At 37.7% G+C, this 10,176-nt stretch overlaps 1 protein-coding gene across 3 annotated transcripts in view; it reads left to right on the top strand.

Moving 5' to 3' along the window:
* Window positions 1–10,176, top strand: part of LOC110826741 (beta-taxilin) — a 36,303-nt gene that overhangs the window by 22,646 nt on the left and 3,481 nt on the right. Inside the window, exons 1-7 of one of the 3 annotated variants that reach the window (XM_022057681.2) lie at window positions 5,233–5,346; window positions 6,752–6,841; window positions 7,106–7,291; window positions 8,037–8,183; window positions 8,564–8,758; window positions 9,386–9,514; window positions 9,737–9,895. In XM_022057681.2, the coding sequence (XP_021913373.2) occupies window positions 6,770–6,841; window positions 7,106–7,291; window positions 8,037–8,183; window positions 8,564–8,758; window positions 9,386–9,514; window positions 9,737–9,895 (888 nt within the window). In that variant the 5' untranslated portion in view covers window positions 5,233–5,346; window positions 6,752–6,769. Of the gene's footprint in view, window positions 1–5,232; window positions 5,347–5,699; window positions 5,894–6,751; window positions 6,842–7,105; window positions 7,292–8,036; window positions 8,184–8,563; window positions 8,759–9,385; window positions 9,515–9,736; window positions 9,896–10,176 lie in introns of those variants that run through there. The other 2 variants (XM_022057680.2, XM_022057679.2) reach the window with 2 other exon arrangements.

Here is a 10,176-nt window from a genome sequence, read left to right as displayed (position 1 = left end):
ACTTCTGTCGATTTTATAATGTGCATTTCGTAGTTTAGTATTTCTATTTCATCATGTACTTCATTCTGTTTGTTATATTTGATTTGAGAAGCTACAATTTTAAACATATTCACACGATTCATATCATATTGTTATCATAAGTATTTTCAAATACAGTACAAATGTTATCAAACTCTTTGAAACTCTGTTGAATTTCCTCGTAAATTTCAGAGCGAGTTGATATGGAAGTAATTACATGCAGGAAGTTTGCATTTACGTCTCGTACTCTAGCCTGTATTTATTTCTAACATTTCTAGCATCTTTCTGATTATCTTGAAAAGGCAGTCCAGAAATTTAGAAGATAATTTGTATGCATGTCAGTTATCTTCACGGATACAATTCTGTTCATTAGTTGAATTACTGGTTCTGATGCATCTTTGATGTTCGTGGCTTTACTCTGTGCTGTGGTGGCGAGAAGCCACTCCTTGCTTCCAGTTGAATATTTCCCATTACCTTTCAAAGAATACAAACTTGTCTGCAATAAATTAACCCTCTGAAGCCAAACATCGCTTAATTAATACATACAAATTCAACCCGTACCGCACAGAAAACACTACACTTCACCATTACAAAGATCAATTCGTTAACGGTGTTTAAGCTCTGATTTAATCGAGACCTGTACATAAATATCACTAGTAAGCCGAAGCTCGTCTAAATAATATTAAGGACTGAGTCCGTACCACGAAGAAAACACAACACTTTACCATTACAAAGATCAACTGATTAACGCCGTTTAAGCGAATACGCTTAGAATAATAAATAATACGAAACACATTAAAATGCGTGGGCAAAATGAAAAAGGCAAATGGTACAATACAGTACCACTGATCTTTGAGTGGTTAATCTGTACCAAATCCATCCGCCACGGGTAGCTACCAGCCCCACTGAATATTGACATTACCCTTTGTGCCCCACAATGCCAGGTCTGGACTACAAGATACAATTTTCATCTGAAAAATTTGTTAATTTATCGCTATTACGTGATATCACTTAATTTAATTTCCTTCTTTTCTTTAATTCCATTTACATTCCTTCTCTTTTCCTCCTTTTTATTTCTCTATCCTATTCTTTCTTGCTTGCTTTGGTTTTTACGCGTAATTTGGTAATCATTTTCATGTGTCTCATGCTGGTTTCCGGAGTGTTGTCGCCGTATGGACTTGTAGGTAGATATGAACGTTTCGGAGGAACATAATTCCTCCATCTTCATCGTTCTTAAGAGTTTCAGAACAACTAAATTTCAGTGAACGTCACGTGTCATTTTTCAAAACCTGTCTTGTGCACACACGTGGGATTTGCCTCCTACAAATTTCATTGGTGCGTCGTCCATTATGGAACTCTTATCTCGGGGTGGGGTTTTTGGAACGGCTAAGTGCATTCTTATGCCTCAGTTGCTCTACTTTCAAAATCATCAGCGATGCTTTTTTTTTCTACACGCGACTGGAAGTCTTGTTCATAAATAGACCTGAACGAGTGATGCCTTCTGGGGAAAGATAAGTGGCCTACAAAATTTATTATATAGCTTTCACATATATATCGAAGCCCAAAATATTTTTGCCACGTGCGTAGGCCTGCATAAGTGTCAACATTACACGTGGCTGTGACGTAAAACGAATTGGACACGTGGACTTACGAAACCCATAAGTCTCAAATTCTTACGGAGCCCGGTGGTTTACAGCAGTGGTATTCAACCTTTTTTGTTCGTGTACCCCCCAGATATAATTTCTCTTCAACTTTGTACCCCCAAAGTTGTTGGTGTATGATTCAAGTTATACATAGTATATAATCTACATCTAAAATAAATTAAATAAATTACATTACTGATTATTCAGTGTTTATCATGAAATAATATATATTTTTTTAAATTTCACGTACCCCCTAAGATGTCTTCGCGTACCCCCAGATATAATTTCTCTTCAACTTTGTACCCCCAAGTTGTTGGTGTATAATTCAAGTTATACATAGTATATAATCTACATCTAAAATAAATTAAATAAATTACATTACTGATTATTCAGTGTTTATCATAAAATAATATGTATTTTTTTAAATTTCACGTACCCCCTAAGATGTCTTCGCGTACCCCCGGGGGTACCCGTACCACAGGTTTAATACCGCTGGTTTACAGCATAACAGTCTTAAGAAAACTCTTTCATGTGCATGTTAAATATCTTTGAACACGGAATAAGACATGGGTTTGCCGGTAGCTGATCACTGCTTATTTGAAGGTAAATATCTCGGTATTCCCGTGGAGAGACTGATGGTAATCACTGAAAATGTTACGCCCTGAAAATGGGGTATTTTTTCTCTTTCGAAAAGTTGGTACCCACCCACAAGTCCGAGTGGCGCCACAGACCAGAAGACCACAAGAGACGTGAAAAATCTTGAGCACATTCTCATGGAATATGGCCATCGATGGAGAATGTGATTTTGCATGCGCGCCGCGTGTGTTATAATGTCATATTGTGTTGGCAAACATGGAGGTACTTCCTGTACAGAGCACGTGATTCGGCCGTGCTAAAACCCCATCGGCGTTGGGCTCCTCGTGTGGTTAGCAACAGACAAGATGCAGTTTTTAATACACGGAGACGCCTCGTTCTTGCATAGGTTCTGAAGACGTTTCACTGCTTCGGGAAATAATTTTATTTTTCACTTGTTTACGAAAGGCTTTTGAATCGGTCACTCTGAGCCAATGAATATTAACTTACTCACACAGCCAGGAACTTGTCGAGTGATAATTTATTAGATTTCATGGTTTCGAAACATTCTCTCTCTCTCTCTCTCGTGTAATTAGAGTAAAAAAAATGTTTTTCTTTCATGTACACTGTACAGAGTTTCTAAACGCGTTCTTTTCTCTTTTAATCCGCCACTGGTCTTGATGTTAAAACATTGAATATGTAAGTGTAATGTTAATTGGTTCAGCCACGGTGGTCTAGCGGTTAGAACGCTGGCCTTGTAATCCTGGGGTCTCGGGTTCGATTCCCGGCGGTGCCCGAATTTATAACTTGTGTTGGGCAAGGCCGTGGTCTAGGCAACACGGAGTTTTCCTCCGTGGCATCCCAACAATTACTCCATTCACACACAGAAGAAGGCAATGGCAAACCACTTCTGGATCATCTGCCAAGAACGTATATGAACAGGTCCCAGTCCGAGAAAAGGATGGAAGGATCCTGTTCATATGGACCTGTCGTCACACAGAACACTAAATAAATAAATAAATAAATAGTTACTACGCACTGCATTACAGGAGTTCGTCTTGAGAAGCTTGTAGTCACTCAGCCAGTCTAGAGATTACCCGTAGGTTACAGAACCCAGACACTCATTACCGTGTCCACAAGTCGGATGAATCCAGTTACTTTAAAATTCAATTTAATGACACGATACTCCGTTAAATCAACAGTAGAGATATTACTCTACGTAGATGCTCATATGAATTCTTAATTCTCTTTGTTTGAACGAAACATAAAGTTTCGCTTTCTTACGTTATGTTTAGATGAAGGTGAATTCGAAAATAAATTTTATTATAAGAATTTTGTATGACATTAAACATTGATCTCAGGTTTTTAAAATCATAAATGATGCGGTAATTTTATTAAATAAAAGCTAATAGGAAATTTAAGCCTGGGAGAATTTATTTCTGTTTGATCGTGAAACAGCGGCCATGTTAGCCCAGCGTCGGTGATTCAATCACCATTAATCACCGCTTTCATTCCCTTCCGTTAATGCATTTCTCAGTGAACCATTCAGTGCTGTACAGAGCATGGCTTGAATGAGGTGTACTATTGAACAGCACGTGTTTAGTTCAATAAAATATCTCAGAAAACTTTGGCTCGTTTCCATGACAACCAGTTGCAATTAGATAAAAATTACTCCGCGTGGCCGCGGTAGGGTTAAACGAACAGGGTCACTGATAGACGAAATACAAGATTGGAAGCTGGAGGTGCTGACTAAAGAGTCACATTGGTGCCGGATTTGGAACATCACCAAGGAAAAAAACCTTCAACGACCAGCGTAAGAACACAGGTGTCACGAGAACATGTGCACTAAGGGACACAGAACGGTCAAATCTACCACTAAATAAACCAGTGGTAGTTAATTTTTTTGTAAATTGGTTTCTTCCATCGTTATTCCTGCAGTGATGTTGCGGGTAAAGGCGCGGCTAGCCGCTTGCTTCGCGGTCAAACAGGAAGAAATTCTGCCACACGCACGTACGCCATGATTCCTCTCCGTTTTTTGCGAAACAAAATAGAATCGGATGTTGTCCTGATACGTGTGATTCAAATATAGAAATAGGTCGAAACTTTTCTCGTCTCAATATTTTCCGTAGCTCAAACAGGTTCAATTAAAATGTCGTGGCGTCATAAAATACAACATTGGCCACCGCGTAACTTCGAAAATCGTTGCCGGAATGTTAAATTCGAGTGGCTGGAAATTATTATGAACTTCCGTCTTATTGAGAGGTTTCTGAGTCGTGCGTGATCAGTGGAATGCATTTAACATCGCACTCTTTAGATCGATTGTTTTAGATTATTTAACGAATATTTTCAAATGTTGTAACTCACATATCATAGATCAGTTAATAACAGAATGTGATATATATAAGGTAGATGTCTGTCTTCTGAGCTGGTGGGACGTGAAGTCTGGTAGAATTTTACCAGCGTTTCGGAGGTTTTTGCTGGCACCATCCTCAGGGCGATGATACTCACTCATCGCCCTGATGATGAAGGCAACAAGGACTTCAGAAACGTTGGTAAACTTCTATCAGACGTCACGGCGTTACAGCCCAGAAGGCAGCCATTATGTAATTTATTTATTTCCCCAAAAGTAGGGGGCACTACATTTTACAGCCATTCAAGTGTTTGAAATGTACAGAATATAATAGTTTCTGAACCTAGTTTTTTGTGTATTTGTGTTTCTCCAAAAACAATTTTTTTTAGTGTTTTAAAATGGCCTTTCACTTTTGAGGCCATTTTGATTTTGTCCTGTTTATATATATATATATATATATATATATATATATATATATATATATATATATATATATATAACTTACAAATAACGTAGCTGAGAGTTTTCGCAAATTTGTGTCATCATCTACAGAAATGTTACATTCCGAATAAGCGTCACAGAAATTTGAAAGTCCCACCAAAGCTGTTACGTTTCCGCGTTTCAGCTTTCCAGCTAAACATAGAACCACACTCGAAATAGCCGTTCTTTACCTATATGTGCGCCATGCTGTTCGCATGAATACGTAGTAGCTTCCCATTGTACTTATGAAGACGGGGGTAAACGTTACATTAAAACACGCAGGTAAATTTCAAAGTATTGCTTTTCGACTCGCTGTTTGCTGGATAATGTTTATTGTGATATAAATTGTAATAGCAGCCTGCATGTGTCCACTGCTGTGAGTCACATGTACATCTGTTACAAATTAAGAACAATAAAAGCTGTGTAAGCTGAAACTATCAGTTACATTACTTGTAAAGGTTGAATTAATAATTTTCTTTGTATTATGGTTTTGTCCTTGAAATAAAGGAATTATCAGCATTAATCGTTTAAATAATTACATAATTGTCCGTCCAGGTAGCGTTGAAAAGCACGCTGCTATTTTAGATCTCTATTTTCTACCAGTAGATGGCATTTGCGGTTTCGTATTTTAAAATTCAATGGCGGCGGACCTAGTTTTTATGGTTTCTATGTGACTACGCAAGTGGAAAATTATATATTCGTGCATATATTTTGTATTAAAGTGTGAGGTGTGGAGGAGTTTCATTCCAGGTTTATTGTAGTCTTTGGCTCCTTATAAAATATATTTTAATCAAAGAGAAGGAGCATATCTTGGTGTTCGAGTTCAATGGTACCTATTTTTTAAATATATAATTCAATAAGTTGTGAAACCCGCGTAATGTTGTGTAGAATAATTATGAATGTGAAGTAGTCACAATTGACAAATCATGTTTAATACTAATACATTTAAGCTGTAATCTCATTCACACTACAATGAGGACAGTTATGTCAGCACAAATAGTATAATGGTCAAGTATGATTATTAACCCTTTTACTTGTGTAAAGTTTTGAATCAGTGAATATTGAGAACTGCTAGGGAATGACTATTTTACATGTTGCATTCGAGGTACTTAAAGACTTGAGTGCCCTTCAAAACAAACTTTAATTGTGTATGATTTGAGGTTTACACAGCGGGTAGTATGAAGATTTTTGTCTTCTCGGTTGTTGTGTCATGTAGTATGGTAGATGTTTAACAATGTTTCAGAGGTCTTACTGCCTCCGTCACCAGGGCGATGACGGAGGCAGTATGACCTCTGAAAAGTTGATAAACATCTACCATACTACATGGCACAACAACCCAGAAGACAGAAATCTACATACTCACCACTGTAAACCTCTAATCATACATAGAAACAGACCTTTTGCTTATATCCTTGAAGCAGAAAAAGAATAAGATGAAGAAATATCCCCAGTGGTATAAAGCAGCCGTAACATGAACTCTACCACTCATATTTATCGAATAATGAGGTGAATGTGTAGAGTTTCACCTCTGTTTACCTGACATATTTTTGTGGCACGGTGCTTTAGTGTGATGACAGCTTTACTTTGATTCAAAGAATATAGAAATTGTAGTGAAGGTTATGCAGCTGTTTGAACATTATATCTATGTTGTGTGGGCTCATCTTGTGTTCTGTTCTTTATATTACAGAAATCAGATGATACAATCATGGACAATAAAAACAGTGATGTGGGTGTCAAAGTGGAATCGTCAACAACTATCGAAAATAAGGAGGTGGAGGTAAATAATATATTTTTTACTTGTAATTATCCGTGCAGCTCAAGTGGAAGGATTCATGGACATTTATAAAATGCAGATAATCCAAATAACTAATTCTTTGGAGCAGAGCCCTTATTGAGAAGCTGACAGTGGCTCAACCAATCCATGTTCCACAAAAGACAGGAAATCTATTCAAGTGTACTATTATTGTATGGAGAAGGATTCTGTTCCATGGAGTTAGTTGATGAACTGGAATCTGAAATCCAAAATATTTTCCTATTTCAGCGAGGGAAACTACCCTGTGATTCAGCAGTGAGAAAAACCACGAAGGAAGAGAAAATTAGAAAGAAGGATGATAAAAGTGTTGAACAAGTTCTAAAGGCTTTGAATAGCCTGGAAACAACAGAAGAGAAGCTGGCAGCGTTGTGTAAGAAATACACTGACATAGTAGACGAAAATCGTAAACTCCAGGTAAAATCAGATATTAACGTTTATTTTAAATTCTTCTGTGATCGGTCGGGGAATGAATCAGATATTGCCGTGTAACAAGTTGATGTCTAATGAGATATTAAAAAAAATTTACTAACTCACACAGATAATTACTGTAGTAAAATATTGGTGAATGAAATTATTATTGCTTATCACATCCTCCATAATTTTCATCAACTCAATTATTGATTGTGCGTCGGTGTCATGATTATTATCTACTGAGGTGCACAACACATATGATAATTCATTAGATGATGCACTAAGCCACTATAAATAACCCATAACTGTAGGTGACGTGTACCACCTGCGTCTGAGCATTAAACTCAAAAGGCATTTACCACTATTCATTCCGTGTGAATGATTCGCATTGAAATACATGATACTTCTATAAACATCACGTATTGCCATTTGCTAGTTTGTAGGTGTGACTGTATAATTCCTGCCTTCTTCTTATTGCGCCATCTCCGAACGAAGGTTGGCGATCCACATGGCGAACATCGTCCTCGAGACTGCCGCTCGAAAGAAGTCTATTGAGGTGCATCCGAACCATCTTCTTAGGTCTTTCATCCAGGGGTTTTGGGGTCTACCAACAGATCTTTTTCCTTGGATTTTGCCCTCGATGATCAGTCTTAAGATCTCATAGCGTACTCCTCTCATCATATGGCCCAAATACCTTATAATAAATTGGGATGCTGATTCAAAGTTGTGTGTTTATTTACTCTGACAGTTAACGGCAAAACAGACAGAAAAGAGATTGATGTTGGTGCAGCGTGAAAAGGAACAACTGCAAACGGAGCATAGCAAAGCTGTTCTTACTCGTAGCCGCCTGGAAAGTCTGTGTCGAGAGCTGCAGAGACAGAACAAGGCTATCAAGGCGAGTGAATAGGATTATATACGGGTCTCGGCCTTAGGGACTGATGGCGAACGCATTATTTAAATAGGCATTGGTATTTTGTGAGACATGTTCTATCTGTTTATGAAGGTTTTTTTATCATATTTTATCAAATAAATCACACACTTTTTTGTTCTGGTATTTTATGATGGAAAACTTCGGTGTCTGATTTACACAATACAAACAAACCGGTTACACGATTTAAACCTTATCTTATGAGTGACCCATATGCTGGGCAGGTTAAGGTGAATTATTATCAAATGATTTTTGTGGAATATTTGACAGGAATTCGTATACATTACTTTCGATTCAAGTCATATTCAAATGAACCTTGTGTCTCAAAGTGGGTGGATGTTCTGCAGGACGAGAGTTTGCTCAAAATCCGAGAAGAGGAAGAGAAGAGAAAGGAGGTGTCAGCCAAGTTCCAGACTACGCTGAATGAAATTACAGCCTTAATGCAGCAGAATAACGAGAAGAACTCAAAACTTCGAGAAGACAACCTTGAGATGACTAAAAAGTTTAAAACAGTGTGTGAGCAGTATGAGTTGAGAGAACAGGTACGTCTTCTTCCGTCTCTTTCTTCTTTTTTTCTTTGCATCGGATGTCATGATTCTGAGGGCACTGCGAGTGGTCCTTTTGTTTTTCTCTTCTTGGTCTCTCCAAGGAAGGTTGTTCTTTCATTTTGTATTTTTAAGTTTTGGGAATGCTTAAACTTTTAGACTGTTAATATTGACCTAAAACTGCGATGAGTGGTACAGACATGACGGTTCACACAGAATGCTTTCAGTACCAGTGTCCAAAGATGCTATATATATATGGACTGAATGCCAGAAATATTCTTTCAGTCCGCAAATATTAAGGTAAGACAGTTACTGTAATGTCGGCGTGTGTCTATAATGTGCCGTTGTGTTAACACTCTAGCATTATATCAGGAGTATCAAGTTTTATAATTTTATCGGCTATCCTGCGATATTTTTTGTTGTTTTCCTCAAACTCATCGGTTTAATTCTGGGACGTTACTTCTAGAAAGATGTCACGACCACCTTCTAGCACCGTATTTGCCGTTCTTGTTGTCTTCCTACCTCATTTGACACTAAGTGACCTCTTTGCTCTAAAAGAGTCATTAAGTAACATTACAGTTGATAATTTAGTTGAGGGTTGTGACTGCAAACTTTGTCTTTCAGCAAGTAGAAAAGATCTCGAAGCAAATGCAACTGGAAGCGCAGCTGGCTGATGCGAGATTGGCAAAAGCTAAGATGGAGATGGCTGCTGAAAAAGAGGTCCTTTTGCAGGAGAAGCAGCGGCTGCTTTTGGTAATAATGCAGCAGTAGATATATCTCAGGATCGCTAGTATGTGAATTTTCTGTATTCCATCCACACGGATTAGAAGTGTCTCTTTCAGCTGTAATAATTCTTGTTCTTAATGTTGTGCTTGAACTAACTCTGTGGTATGAGAAACTTAAAATTGGTCAATATTAATACATTTTGCATTCATAAAAATTTAAGCGTCTTTGTTTACTGCCTTTCGTTTTCAGGATTTGACCGAATATCAAACAAAATGTCGAGAACTCCAGACGACAGAAGTGAATTTAAGAAGTCAGATAAGCCTTTATACTGACAAGTATGATGAATTTCAAAATGCATTGAGCAGAAGTAATGAAGTGTTTGGAGGATTTAAGGGAGAAATGGAGAAGGTGGGTTTATAATGTCTGTCGAATTTGAATCAGACTAAGTGTGACATTGGACCTAACCAAACCTAACCTAACCTAACCTGACTCCATAGGGCATAATCCTTCTTGAGCAGCAAATAGTGTATTTATCTTGTTAAGAAATTCCGTGTATTGTATGGAACCCAAAGGTCCTTCACTCTATTCACGAGAGCCTGCCACGGGTCTTTATCATAAACCACATGAATTCGGTTCATATCCTCCCACCTATTTTTCTCCAAGATCCATTTTAATATTATACTGCCATC

This window comes from Zootermopsis nevadensis, unplaced genomic scaffold (assembly GCF_977971745.1).
Source record: "Zootermopsis nevadensis isolate Lab colony 2312 unplaced genomic scaffold, Znev_1.0 Znev_ptg000028l, whole genome shotgun sequence".
In the NCBI taxonomy this organism is placed as follows: Eukaryota; Metazoa; Arthropoda; class Insecta; order Blattodea; family Termopsidae; genus Zootermopsis; species Zootermopsis nevadensis.
Note: the sequence above shows the minus strand (reverse complement) of the source record. Positions and strands in the feature narration are given on the sequence as shown.